This window comes from Gorilla gorilla, chromosome 9 (assembly GCF_029281585.2).
Source record: "Gorilla gorilla gorilla isolate KB3781 chromosome 9, NHGRI_mGorGor1-v2.1_pri, whole genome shotgun sequence".
Classification (NCBI taxonomy): domain Eukaryota; kingdom Metazoa; phylum Chordata; class Mammalia; order Primates; family Hominidae; genus Gorilla; species Gorilla gorilla.
In genome coordinates, this window is record NC_073233.2 from 91,747,599 (window position 1) to 91,763,295 (window position 15,697).

At 35.5% G+C, this 15,697-nt stretch overlaps 1 protein-coding gene across 18 annotated transcripts in view; it reads right to left on the minus strand.

Moving 5' to 3' along the window:
• Nucleotides 1–15,697, minus strand: part of DLG2 (discs large MAGUK scaffold protein 2) — a 2,193,106-nt gene that overhangs the window by 411,085 nt on the left and 1,766,324 nt on the right. For all 18 annotated transcript variants that reach the window (XM_055355576.2, XM_055355573.2, XM_055355572.2 and 15 more), the window contains one exon: nt 7,501–7,569. In XM_055355576.2, coding sequence (XP_055211551.2) covers nt 7,501–7,569 — 69 coding nt within the window. The remainder of the gene's footprint in view (nt 1–7,500; nt 7,570–15,697) is intronic.

Genomic DNA, 15,697 nt, shown 5'->3' on the forward strand with positions numbered 1-15,697 from the left:
GAAGCCTACAGTTTGGAGATATTATTCCTCCATTTTTTCTAACTCGGTACATTTCAAGGTGAGTGGAATCATTATACAAGTTTGTTCCCTATTTAATAACATTTTTATTTGAAAGTAGATTTTTGACAATGATTCTAGTTAACAAAAAACTCCAAAACCTCAGAAATCATATTGAGCTCTACTTTGTATTTTAATGTCTTACTCAGGCCTCCAGGTTGGCCAACTCATAATAACAAAACACATACAAGTTTGGGGAGGTAGGAAAGGGTAGTGACTTAAAAATGTGGGCTCAAATCTCAGTTCTGCTACTTAACTTCTCCAAGCTTTAGTGTCTTAATCCATAAAGTGGGTTAAAGGTACCTAAATTGTTATTAGAGCAAAATGAGAGCCACATAAAACACAACTCATATCAGTTACTATTAAATTAAAATATACAATATTTAATGTTATATTTTTAGCCCTTAAATATAGAAAAAATATTCTTTTTGAACTTTAGAGTCTGTGTGTTTTCAATACCTGCTTTAATGATAGAGTACTCTGTATTCTTCGATTTATGTTTCTTTTTCTTCATTTTAAGGAAGGCTTTCTTTTATGGAACAATAATGATGATAGTGGATAATGTCTATACAAGTATTTACCTAGAAAATCTAGATTTTCTATGTCATCTTGCAAAATATTTTTGCTATTTTGCTAGTCCTTGAAATTCCACGTTTGGAAACCTCTGTCTGTTCTAAACAAGAATCAATGGTTTGTTTATGTATTTATTTATTTTTACACAGTTGTTATTTGAAAAGCAGATGGCAACAGAAATCCAGTCCCTGTGAGAGAATTAGAACCCATGTCTTCATAGCCCTTAAATATTTCCTAGCTCTCCACAGTCTCAGCATTTTTTCAACACTGATAAATTTGGGAGACTCCTTAAAGTTTGCTGTGATGACACCTTTTATATTTTAAGAGCTACACACGTAAGGAAAAAGATTATAAGGCCTAGAAAAGGATGTCTTATGGAGTAAGGAAATGGAAAAAAAAATCTGTTCACCATTTGAAATGAGGCTAAGGAAAAGGAGCTGACAGCTAAAGTAGGAGGAGAGGTGGAAATTCCAGGGACACAAGGAAAAATGAAAAGGAAGCACGTGATGCTGAACTGGGGGGACAGCGATGGTCAGAGGAATTTGCTGCTCTGACAGATTCCTAATGAATCCCCTCGTTTTTAAACTCTGAAGATCTACCTTCCCCACCCAGGGATGGAAGGAAGGCCTGCAAACTTTTTGAGTCCTTCCAAACAGTTAAGATGTTTTTAGCAGGTGACCTGGCAGCATTAATAAGGTTGGGACTCTCAACCAGAGCTTTCTTACCCAGAACTTTCTTATTCAGGAGACAGGTCTGTCTTTATTGGACTATAAATCACAAACATAAATCTTTTTGGGGGGAGCAGTTTGATTTCTTCCGATCATTTCTAAAAATCAAATGGGTGCTCATCTCCTTACTTTTCCCATATTCTTTATAAATAAACTCTTCAGCTGACAGGAAAGCAAAATAAAGAGAATCACACATACATATAAATACATATATACATATGTGTGTGTATATATACATATACATATATACACATATAAACATACACATAAAATAAAATGAATATTATTTTAATACATTCTAAAAATAGACAAAAATCCTTTGCACTTTACCCAACTTGCTTCTCTGTTTTGATAGAGTCACTTAAATATCTGTGATAAGCAAAGGCTCAGATTTTCGACCAGCGACCCTAGCAACTAACAGCTTAAAAAAAAAATCTCTTCCAAGTTTCAAAGAGCACTTCCATAATTCAGTATATTAATCAGCATGTCAACTCCTCCGTGTCCTCAACACTACTTAGCACTACTTTTGAAGGTCAAGGTGTGCTGAAGGAAGTTGAGCATTCATGCTGATTACAAATCCTGAGGTACAGATGGATCTCTGAATGTGTGGATAGAGGTAACTCAAGCCAACTAGCCCAAAGGGCCAGCTACCTAAAGTCCAACGGTCCCTTAAAAGTTTATGCTCCATATCTAGGAATATTCCTAGAAGTCCATAAGCCAAAATTTTGTCTCCAAAATGTTAGACTTGGAAGGCATCTAATACCTTGTTTATTTAACTCAACCTGATCACTTCGTATATGAGATAACAGACATCTTGCCAAAATCACACAGTAAGAAATGTTAGATCTGGGTTCTATGTCCTGATTCAAAGATGACCTGGTGATTTTCGGATCACATTCTGCCATGATCATATATTTTGGAACCAAACATCTGAGTACTTAGAGGAAAAAAAGACGAGTCTTTTAGGTCAGCATCATCCTGGGAAATCTGAAGCACATTAGCTTTAAAAAAAAAGCTTTTCCCACCCAGGCAAAAGGAGTAAAGGAGAGAACAAGAGAGAGAATAATTCCATTAGAGGTCTTGTTTCCAGATGTTCCTTGGAAAGGATACCTGAGCAGAACACCAGAGTCTCCCCAGCCCCAATGGAGCCATGGTTTCATGAGCCTAGAGTGGCCTTAAAGTATGGGAAGGGTGTCTTTTGTGCCAAACAGTGGTACATGGCTGTCCCTATGGAGTTAGGCCTGTCCTGGTGAGAAAGTACAATAGCAGTATCATCACAAACCACTTAACTTGAAAGGATGCGTTCCCTTAGATCTGTTTACAAGTAAAACTACTTTTTGTTTTTCTTTTTGATACTCATATACTTCTGGATTTGGGAGAGATTTTTGGTGGGGTTAGACAAACTGTTTATTCCATAAAGGATTCCTTGAAGAATTTCCCTGAAGACGGTCATTTAGTTTCCTTTTAAGTGCTACTTGTAAAGACTGGCCAACCCCTTTCAGGGCAGCTGTTTTACCAATGTGAAAATGCTACTAGAATTTGTACTAGAAAATTCTGCTATTAAGTGTGTCACTAAATGACCTTGTAAGGTAACATAAAGTGCCTTCTCCTAGATGAAAGAAAGCTTTCTGAGTAGCTGAAGATACTTCTTACTCTTAGCAGTGTTAACAAAATGCTTCTAGGTTTTTGCAAGTGATTTTCTTTTCTATTTTTTTAACCTCTGCCTTGCTGCAGACACATCCCTTAAAATTCAATTTGTGCCACCTCCCCTGAGAATCCTCCCTTCCTTTCCAGAGGCAAATGCTTTTAACCATTTCAGCTTTTAAAAAATTTGTATACATTTAAGAGGTACAAGTGCAATTTTGTTACATGGCCATATTCCACAGTGGTGAAGCCTGTGCTTTTAGTGTATCCATCAACAGAATAATCTACATTTTACCCAAGTAATTTCGCATCGTCCAAACTCCTCGAAGTATTTCACTCTATTGAGTCTCCAATGTCCATGTGTATATGTTATTTAGCTCCCATTTATAAGTGAGAACATGTAGCATTCGTCTTTCTGTTTCTGATTGTTTCACTTAAGATAATGGCCTCCAGTTCCACACATGTTGCTGAAAATGACATGATTTCATTCTTTTTATGGCTGAATAGTATTCCATTGCGTATATATACCACATTTTATTCATCCAGTCTTTTGTTGATAGGCACTCAGGTTGATTAGGCTTTTTAACGGAAAGGTTTGAGGTTAAGCCAGAAAACATGAAACTGTGCCCCAAACTAGCACACTGTGAAGGGCTCGGCTGTGGGGGCCAACTCTCAAACTAGCTCACCTAGGTGCTACAGAAGAGTGATTCAATTTTTTCTGAGAAGAACCTTCTATTTTTTGTATTCAGCGGTGTGCATGCTAATGGGGGGACTCTTCATTCCTATTCTCAGACTCTGCTTTCAATCCCATCTGTTGTCACTACCCTAATGTCTCTGAGTTTTCTGGGTTTGGCTAGGCAGATCTGCTCTTTGCTGAGCTGTAGGCCCCTTCACATAGTGCTACTGCACTGTGGTAGGGCTTCCTGTGGGTGGCATCTTGGGAGACATAACCCGAGGAAATGCCATCCTAATAGAATGCAATGTAAAAGGTACCCCCTGGAGTTGTACAACCCTGCTTCCATAGGTGATCAAAGGCTGAGATTACTTTGTTTTTCACCGATCAATACCCTTCAATCAGCTTTCTGTTGCAAAGAAATATAATGAAACCATTTGGCCTTTGATGCCCCCTTCTATTTCCTTGATCACTAGGAGACTGTCCTTTTAAACAAATATTATTATCCCATTAGCTTCCTTTTAATAGGGTCTCAGGAGGAAGAGGAGATTAAGGTGTGGGCTGTGTCTGTCAATTTGAAACTGAAACACAGAACTTATTCTGTTAATAGGGATATTATTCTTCCTCATTTTGTCTGGCATAATTATAGATGATTCAGATATCAATTTAAAAACAGCAGTGACTCTACGGTAGAGGACTCAATTAGATAGTTTTGTTGTCTCAATGGATCAAATTAACTGGAAATCTGAAATATCTCCACTTATTTTATGTCAAGTAAATAGCAACTTGGGTGAAAATTATATAAACATATGGCCTTTTAAACTACATTCATTTAAAAAATATCCTATGTAGTTGCTTTTCACAAAAGCATTAGGAAGGAGAGTTTTCAAATAATGGGATTTGCAATTTCAGTTGATTGCCTACACTCAGCAGTATAACACTTTAATGGGAAACCTGCTAAAGACCCATTGGCCTATGTAAGATGAAAAATAACTTTCCCACTATGTGTTCAGTAACAATGATTATGTGCCACATTATCTCTTCATCTGACAACCAGCTGGGCATGTATAGCACAAATTTTTGTGTTCTGGACTTTGTAGAGGATTACTGAGACTTCGCCTTCTAAATATTTCAGTAATGCTAAGTTATTTCTACCTGAAATATTTCATTTTATATCCAGAAGTGTTTTACATAAACAAATACATATAAACGTATTTAAAAGCAAGTGTTCAAAATAAGTCTTCAAACTAATCTAGCCTATAAAAATAAATTTTGTTTTTTTTCAGAACACTTAGACTAAGTGTATATTTAACTAGTACTTATTGAGGGTCCAATATGTACCTGATACTTTTATTTTAAAAAGTTGGTGAGTTTGGGCTGGGCATAGTGGCTCACACCTGTAATCCCAGCACTTTGGGAGGCTGGGGCGGGCGGATCACAAGGTCAGGCGTTTGAGACCAGCCTGACAAATATGGTGAAACCCCGTCTCTACTAAAAATACAAAAAGTAGCCGGCGTGGTGGTGTGTGTCTGTAGTCCCAGCTATTCGGGAGGCTGAGGCCGGAGAATTGCCTGAACCCAGAAGGTGGAGGTTGCAGTAAGCCGAGATCACACCACTTCACTTCAATCTGGGTGACAGAGAGAGACTCCATCTCAAAAAAATTGGCGAGTTGGATACTATTTTCCCTTTTAGCTGTTGAGGAAACCCATGCTTAGAGAGGTGAAGGTCGCTGATCAACAACAAATGGTAGAGGCCAGGACTCAAACCAAATTCTTTGACTCTAGAGTAAGTTTTCTTCCATTCTTATAGGGGATAGAATATATTGTGTTATTCACTAGATATAAGGCAAATTGCTTTATGCTAGTTGGGACAATAGATCACTATGAAGTTTATACAGTTTGCTATTTTTTTGTAAAAGGAGTCACTCTGGTGTTTTGAAGTTAGGGTAACACCTTTACATTTTTGGCCTCATCAGAGAAGAAGAAATGGTGATTATGTCAACTACAGAGTTCCTTTAACTCAAGTGGAAAACAGTGGAAATTGAAAAATATTCTTAGGGCAAATTGCTAATAAGCTTTTGCTAATAAAAAGAAAGAAAACAAAAGTTTGGAGATAGCCTTAGAAGGAAATGCCATTATTCATCATAGCTGAAGGAAGTCTACTTTGTGCTGATGGCCAAAATGTGAAATGATAGCCACCCTGAGCCCTGCCAAGAGAGGTCTTCAAAAGGAACAATAAAGTGAGGTAGAGACAGTGGTAAAATTAGTCCCCACACCCTTACCTCTACTGCAAACAACACCTCAGCTACATAGTATGCACATGGACCTCTAGTACCATCCCAAACAGCAGGTTATTGATTCTATTTAAAGATTTTTAAGGTTAGAGTCATTCTAGTTCTTCATTATTTTTTTCACACTTAGGAAATTCTGCATGATGTCTAACTTAGCCTGAATGTGGTTTATGAATTGTACAACCAGTGCTCTCCACCTCAATAAAGTCTTTTCATAACACATTATAGAGGACAGAGCCACACAGTGGAGTCAAGCTTGATTTCAAGTCCAAGCAATGCTACTTTCTATACAAGTACACTTGGGAAAATTACTTAAACTCTCTGAGAATCAGTGTTCAGAAAAAAAGATAGCTATCTTCTAGGACTACTTTAGAAATAAAATCAGGTAAGACAGGTGATGTGGTTTGGCTCTGTGTCCCCACCCAAATCTCATCTTAAACTGTACTCCTTCAATTCCCATGTGTTGTGGGAGGGAACTGGTGGGAGATAACTGAATCATGGGGCAGCTTCTCCCATACTGTTTTCATGACAGTGAATAAGTCTCATGAGATCTGATGGTTTTATAAGGGGAAACCTGTTCTGCTTGGCTCTCATTCTCTTTCTTGCTGCCGTGTAAGAAGTGCCTTTTGCCATCTGCCATGATTGTGAGGCCTCCCTAGCTACATGGAAATGCAACTCCATTAAACCTCTTTCTTTTGTTAATTGCTCAGGCTTGGGTATGTCTTTATCAGCAGCGTGAAAATGGACTAATACAACAGGTGATTGGTAGATAAATAGATAGAACCTGGCACCTAATAAGCACTCAGTAAATGTTAGTTTTTTTTCTTCCTTTGGAGGCATATTTATGAACTTGTGCTGTTGGGCAAATATCCATGTATGCTTCAGTCCTCAGCTCAAGAGTTACATATTTTCAGGAACCAACATGACCTGCTCCCTAGTCCCCTTTGGATGACCATTTACAGTTAGGTATCCCTCCTGGATTCTCCATTAATCCCTTATGCATATCTCCTATAGAGTGTAATGCTTACACTGTATCACAAGTGTGTGTTTGTATTTCTATCATTTGTACTAGACAATGAAGCCCTCTGGAGGGCAAGAAGAAATCTTATTTGACTTATTAAATCTAGTACCTAGCACAGTGCTTGGCACATAAGGTGAGTTTCCTAGATATTTGCTGATTGAAAGAAAAAAAGAGAGAGAGTGGGTGCATGTGAGAGAGAGAGAGAAAGAAGAGTGGGGAGGGAGGGAAGGAAAGAAAGAAAGAAAGAGAAAGAGAGAAAAAAGGACAAAAGAAAGAGAAAGAAAGAAAGAAGAAAGAAAGACAAAGAAAGAAGGGAAGGAAGGAAGGAAGGAGGGAGGGAAGGAAGGAAGGAAAGAAGGAAGGAAGGAAGGGGAGAAGGAAGGACGGAAGGGAGGAAGGAAGGAAAGAAGGAAGGGAGGGAGGGAAAGAGAAAGAGAGACAGAGACAGGGAGAGAAAGGAAGACTTTATATTCCAAGGCTGCACAGTTTAAGAGGTTCTGTATTATTATCTTACCCTTCCAGGGAGATGGCCCGTTGGAGAGTCACTGAAGGCTGACGAGTTGCGGTGCTATGTTGGGAATGACTGCAAGAAAAGACAGAAGAAACACACATCATTTATTTATTTTTTATTTTTTATTTTTTTATTATACTTTAAGTTTTAGGGTACATGTGCACAATGTGCAGGTTAATTACATATGTATACATGTGCCATGTTGGTGTGCTGCACCCATTAACTCGTCATTTAACATTAGGTATATCTCCTAATGCTATCCCTCCAAGAAACATACATCATTTATTTAAAATGTTTTTGAACATTTTAATCGGTCCTATTGTCAATAACCAGTCTTGAAAGAAATACAGTAGAGATTAAATATTTGGTGATAGGTAGAACCCTCCACCAAAATATAGTACTCTACCAGATAAGAGTTAATTTTTTTATAATTTGATTTTAATATGTATTATTCAAAAGTAAGCTTTTAATGATAGGTAAACATTAAAATGAACAAACATATTTGGAAAAGGTAGTTTTTTGCCCTTGGAATGAGATAACACAGAGCATAAAAACATACATTTCTTTATGATGCAATGTATTTTTTTAAGCTGCAGAATAATTTTTTCAAATGAAATTTTACACAGAACCTAATCTTTAAATCAGATAAGTTATATTTAATTAGTATAGATGTATTTATTAGTTCAAATTTGCAACACTTAGTTGTAAAATTAGTTAATAATAATTGAGCTATTTGATGAACACAAAACTTGAAAAATGAGACTTCCAGCTGCATATCAATCTTCAAATTTAATGTAGTTCTAGATTTTGATTACCTGTAACAAGAAAAGACTGATTTTGTAGATAAATAAAATGATAATATCTAACATTTATTGAGATCTGAAACACTTTTCTAAGTGTTTTTAAATCTTTATGTCTCTTATTTCTCATAAATGTATGAGGTATGTCCCATTCAACAGATGAAGAAACTGAGATACAGAGAGGATTAGAAAGTTGCTCAGAGTCATATGGTAACTTCCTGTGCCTGAAATGGCACTGAGACTGTTTGATTCTAGAGTCATTTTAAATTCTTATAACAATTTTTCACATTTTTAAGAATTTGTCTTGTAATCTTAGAATATTCTTTAGAAAGAGATGGCAAGAGAATCTTTCATCTGAGATAGCCACAATAATAATAATTCAACAGCCAACTTTACTGAATGTGTAATTTTAGTTTATAGTATTAGTTAAATATTTTGGTTGAAATACTATTTACATGTACACATAATATATGAACAAGTGTATATATACATATATGTATAAAAGAAACCTGAGTCTAGGATTTCTCAGCACAAACATGGCAAATGCTGACATTGCCACACAGAATCAAGCTACAGGCTGCAGAGTCTTTCATTCAGAACCTTGGTCACCACAGGTGGGAAGAGGTGTTTTCCTGTGACACGTAGATAATATTTGTCTAAGGTTGAGGGTACAGAATTTTGAGACCATAGCTGAAACCTACAGAATCATATTCAAGTTAAAGACTGTGCCTCTTCAAGTTAAAGACTGTGTTTCCTGGTATCCCTCACAGTGCCAAGATATTCATTGATCATGTTTTCAATTGACTAGTTGAAAAGCATCGTAGTATTCAGGACTTGGACTATGTAGCCAGACTGCCTGGCTCAACCACATATACCAATGTAACCTTGTATAAATTACTTAAATCGCTCTGTATGTCAGCTTCTCATCTTATAAGACTGGGATAGTAACAGCACTTTCCTCACAGGGTTATTATAAGAATTAAATGAATACAATATTTAGAACAATGGCTCTCACATGGTAAAGCTATATAAGCATTTGTTAAATAAATAAACCATTATGATTTAGCAGAGCGTGTACTTTGAGATGTTTAGTACCAAATAAGAATAATTACTGTATTTAGACCACTTCAGTTAGTCATACAGTCAGTGCCACAAGGTGTATATTTCTATGTATAACTTTAGTGATAAATATCAAATTAAAATATATTTTCTATTACAAAAATATCATAAATTTACAAACATATAAAATAAAACATTTTCTATTTAAAAATATTACAAAATTACTGGAAATAAAAATGAGAAATTAAAAATATTCACCTATAGTCCTATTACCTTCTTTCACATTTTACCGAGTTATCTAATGTAGTTCTTATAGGAGTCCTCTAAGGTAGATATAAGCATTCCCATACACAAGAAAACAAAACATACAGAATTTAAAATGATTTTCAGAAATCAACAGCTTGCAAATGTGGAGCCAGAGTCCAAACTAAAGCCTACCTTATCGCCAAGTGGGTGTACTTTCCATTCTATCTTACTGACTCTCTACATGTCCATATGTATTTCACATAGTTGTGTATATATATAAAAACATATGTAACTTCATATCCTCTGCTTTTCCTAACATTTAAGCATTTCTAATATGGTCTCTATAATTATTATTTTGGTGTTACATAACGTTACTTCCTATGAAGATATAATTAATTAACCACCGTTGATAGTTGGATATTTGGGTGATGTTTATGGCTTTAATATTATAAACAGTGCTGCAATGAACATGTTGATATCAATTACTTTTTTCTTATTCTACAATTTTCTTCAGATGCGTTTCCCAAAATGGAAACGCTTATTAGTTTCTTGATTTATGTTATTAATTACTTTTCAAAAGCTTTGTACCATTTTATTGCCTCTAAAAATGTGTATCTGTACTAGTTTCCCCACAGTCTTAAAAGCACTGACATTATAACTTTTAAAAAACCCTAACAATTTAATAGATGAAGAATGATGCTTCAGATTTGTAATGAGCATTTCTTTGTTTATTAGTGAGAATGACCATTTTTTTCCGTATACTTATTGGCTAATTGTATATCTTTAGTGCCAAATGTCTAATCCTTTCCTTTACCATTTATTTTCCACTGATCTAGAAAGTACCAACAGTTCTTAGGCAGCTCAATTATGGTCACTAACCAAGATTAATAAGTAACTGTAATTTCTGATAGCTTTCTCACCATTAGCTCAGCCCACAAAATTAAAACAAAAAAAATTCAGTAATCTCACTTCACTTATCATTACCTTATAACTAATTATTTTGTTATTCTACTCTATTCCAATAATATCCTCTTTAAAGTTTTAGCGACAAAGTAAATGCAAATGGTACCCTGAGGTGCACAGAGAATTTGACTCCTTTTACATTACACATGCAAGGTTAGCCAGTTTCTCCTAGCATGTAAATTTGGAACAAACAGAGCCTTTTCCAAAATGTAATTATCCTTTTACTCTCTTCTAAGACAAATACAGTGAACTAAGATAAATACAGTCAAGACCTGTGGACACAAATGAATTTTTGTTATTCCCGAATATAATAGTAATGTCCAAGCCATACTTGCAGGAGGGATGCTTGTAGTGGATGTTTGGAGCTACCTGATGGTGACTACAACTGGTATTTTAAAGAACACCAAACATTTTCCCCTTCGGACCAAGTAGGTTCTATCCTTTCCACATTATTGGCTACATAAACAATGTGGTGTAGAGTTACCATCGCTAAGAAATTACAGGTAACCTTTTCCTGTCTCTTTCACCTCCTCAGGAAGACGGGCCAGTCAGATGGAATTCTGAGAACTGCTGTAGAAAGAAGCAAGGGAGGAAATCACAGCTAAAACATGCTGCTCTGTTCTGCCACCTCATTTTCCTACATATCCATAATAGTACCCAGGGCTATGAATCGCTAAGATTTATTCACTTGCCTATTTCTCCTACAAAGTCATGTGTGCTTTCAGAGCAAAGTATTGGGTTTCTTCATCTATACATTCACAGCTCAGGGTTGGCACACAAAAGACCCTTCATCAATGTCTTTTTGAATGATGAATACCATGGATTGAATTCCATCTATCTGTAAGGCCCCCATGACTTCTTGCTTTTAAATTCTGCAATAGCATCAAGAACTAGGTTTCATCCCCATTTTCAAGGGAAACAAGTGCTTGCTCCTCTGAGACAAACCATAATGTTTTATAAAAAGTTGAAATCAAAGCTCTGTGACTGGTCTATATAGAGCACCTGAAACACACTGTTAGAAAATACTGAACTCCCACTGAGTAACACTGACAAGTTCTTTTTTTCTTTGGTATAAATACCACCCATTATTTTTACCACATACGCTCAACTTCCATGTCAGTGACTTTTGAAGATCATTTTTATGAAGATCACTTAATAAAGGAACTTCTCTGTCCCACCCACACCACCTCATTAGTAAGTCATGAACATTCATGAAGAGTTAAGTGACAATGAATAGTGGGTGGGTAGAATGAGCATGAGGGAGGCTCAGCATCATGCTACAACATGGATGCTGGAGAAGAAGTCCCCTGTCGCCTGGTAGAAAACCTGTGGCACCAATTCCCTAGTTAGGTAGCTTGGCTGAGGTACTAAATCATGCAACCATGGAGATAAATATTACTAAGCCTTTTTAAGATCCAAAGAGAGGTATAAGCCCTATTGCCTGTCCAAATGATGCTGTCATTAAATAAAATTGAGGAAGTGCACAATAGAGTTTCCTTTCCAAGAACTCTCTGATTTTTCCAAGTAAAAGACTCCAAACTGTTGCCTAAAAAATGAAATTTGAATGGTGCTGAAAGATGCATTCCCATTACTGTGCTTAATTAAGAAATTTTTGAGCATCTGAATTGAAATTGTTCTATTACACATGGAACACAAAGGTCCTAGCTGGTGGTAACAAATGGCTTTTAAATTTTCTCCTTCTCTGAGGCAATGAGAGGCAGGATAAGTGGTTTTTCCAATATGTTGTAATATTAAAACTATGTTATTTTAATGGACAGCACAAAAAGTTTTTTGTGTACTTTATTAATTAACTGATAACAATAAAGTTACTTAATGTGACTTGCAAAGTCACATTCATCATTAACATATCTCCTTATGGATATTCAATATTGCCTATTTTTTCACTTCTAATGAACTTGCATTTATCCTTGTCATATTTAACTCTTCATCTCTCTCTTGCATATTTGTATCCATCATTTATTTAATCTACCTTAATATTTCTTTCTTCTCTTTTTCTGTCTACTTTCCTTCTCTCTTAATGTAGCGCATGCATTAAATTGTTACTATTCTTAAAAAGAAGAGTATGTCTTGGATATCCAATCAGTACCTCAAATTTAACATAATTAAAACATCATCACCTTCCCACATGAAACTGAATAGTCCTCCAGTTGTTTCATTGACACTTAACATGAAGTGTCTTGTATAATTACTTATATGTTGTAGTTATACCCAATAAATATTAATTGGGCACTTATTATACACCAGGGATTGTGTTAGGTGCTTGGGATGACTCTTTCATTCCTCAATATTGTAGTACTCAATAAATATCTGGTAATAAAGAGAATGGTGAAAGCAAATAAATCATTTGGCCCATGTCCAAATAACATGGATAGCATTTTTCAATAAATCCCCAGGCATATTTAATTGGCAAACTAAGCTATGTTTGGAAGAATATATAAGTATTTTAAAGGATGGTGAAGGAAAATAAGACATTTTGAGAATCATGAAGAGCATGACCAAGATCATGAAGGGTCAAAAATATGTGGTGTGCTCTGGAAACTTGAGTGTCTTGGTTTGGCCAGAGCAGAGTGGCCAGAGGTAAGGTCAGGAAGCTGACTGTGGATGGGCAATGAGGGACAATGAATACCCTGCCAAGGTCTGGTCTTACACCTGTTGGCGATGGTAGGCTCTCCAAGGTTATTAAGTGGGGGGAATAAAGGGGTCAAGATGGAGATAACAGTGATTCAGAAAAGTAAACCTGAAACTATTCTGAATAATGAAAGGAAGTGGAGGAAATCTATAGTCAGGGAGACTAATAGTAAACCATCAGGGTGAAGAAAATTAATAAATGCCTAAACTTGAATAATGCAGTCAAAATTAAGAAAAGAGAATGTATTTAATACATTTAGAGGTAGAATATTCAGGAATTAATAAGAAGGAGCTAAGGAGAAGACACTTTGATTCCAGTGATCTGGCTGGGTAGGCATTTCTCCTCCTGAAAGTTAAATTATCCTACATATAAAGGGCCCTGTTTTTCCCAGGGTATAGGAAGAGTTGTGCTCTCTTCTGTGACTTTTAAGCAAGCCTTCAAAAATAGACAGACTCTGGTGTTAGGATTGGGGGAGGTGAGGAAGAATGAATGGAGAATTCTACCGTTGACTGAAAGGACCACGGCTCTATTAACAGAAGTGCATGTGTGTAAAGGAAAGTGCAAGTGTGGATAGAAAAATATAATTGAATTTGATTTTGTACAACAGCTTGATGAACCTGTTACACATGTGGGAAATATGATCTATAGTGGACATCTATAATTATTAAAAAGTTCTTCCTTCTCTTGGCGTGACACCCATCTGTCCACAGTAGCCACTGGATGACTGAGATATTCCTTGCATCTTCAACCCTTACAAATAAACATTCCTAACACTTTTGATTCTTTCTTTATGAGATAGTTTCAAGGTTCTTAGTTATCTTTACTTGTATGTGCTTACATTTTTCTTCTGATATCTATTAAGTTGGTGCAAAAGTAATAGTGGTTTTTTCCATTTTTTTTTAAAAAAATGATAAAAACCGTGATTACTTTTGCACCAATCTAATATTTAAACTGCAGAACGTAGAAATGAACTCATAGTTCCAAATGTGTTCATATCAGGGAAGAGTGCCATGAGATGCTGACTTTTCTCCATTTGGATCTCATACTCCTGTCATAGCAGCCCAAGATAACATGGACTTTTACAATTTGCTGAATTTTATTGCTAAGCTTAGAGTCCACTGAACCTCTCATATATTTGTGACCTCAAATGATTAAAAATCAAATCTATCATGTACTTACACATTGGATTTTGGGACCCAATATAGTTATCACATGTTAAATTTAATGGTACTGATTTTGATCTAGTTTTTAAGTTTGTTAAGCTAACATTCAGTCATCAATTTAATTCAATAAGTATTTATGGAGGATTTAAGATGTGTTGGCCATTATAGAATTTCACTCTTTCATCTAGCTTTATATCATCAAATTTTACATTTTTATTTAAGTCATTGATTATAATAAGGCATAAGGACTGTGCATTGTGGCAAATCATCACAGATCTCCCTCCAGTGTAATAGTTAGTCCACAAGTTGCGCTGTTGAGCTCTCTTAAGCAGCATCCTTTTAATAGACTAACCAATCTTCTCCACTCTGTCAGTGACAGGCAGACCAATGTCCACAGCAAGCAGAATGTTTATGTCCCATAAATTTCCATTCCTTTCAGGTGATTTGCATACTAACAAAGAATCAGTTGTAATTATTCTTAAATCTGTTTATTCTTATTGCATTTGTTTTTATAATTACATAATTAAATGTTGCAAAAATGAAATATGTGTATAAAAAAGCCTTGTCTCTATCAAGAGTAAGTTTTCTGATCTTGAAAATCTAAAAAAAAGTATGTATTAATAGTTAAAAATATTGCTGTCAAATTAGGTCTGAGAGAGATAAGATCAAAAAATATTATAAAATAAAGAATTTTTCACTTAGTTCACTTTTAATTCTTACCTAAATTTAAAGAAATCCAGCATGGAAAGTATGGATGATGGATTAAGGTATAATTTATGTAAGAAAAATGAAATAGAACTTCAGAAAAAAAATGGGTCCCAGGTTTCTGGCCTTACAAGTCAATTCGGTAGGCCAAATACTTTAAAGCAATTGAAGAACAATTTAGACATTGGAAATAACACCATCAAAACTGTGGCCAGACGTTGAAAATTCCAGAAAAAATCTTGACCCTCACATATAAAAAAAAGATGAAGGAACACAATATCTTAACTGTTCTCAAATTAAAAGTTTGGATGACTTATAGAAATGCAAAGTGTTAAGATTGTACTAATGATAATTTGTTTAAAGTTAAAATGGTGGACAATTAAGAAATCAAGCATGCTGGGACAAACAGATGGATATAAGTATGAAGAAAAACATTAAATCAAATTTAGAGCCCCCAATTTTTCATTCCATAGCCAAAGATACTCAAAATGTGCTTTTACTTTATATTAAATGGCTTCACTCAACAGTCAGTAATGACGTGGTGACTCAAAAAATAAACTGGATATGCTTTATTGGGAGAAATACCATTTTTTTCTTTTAAATACCAATAAAAC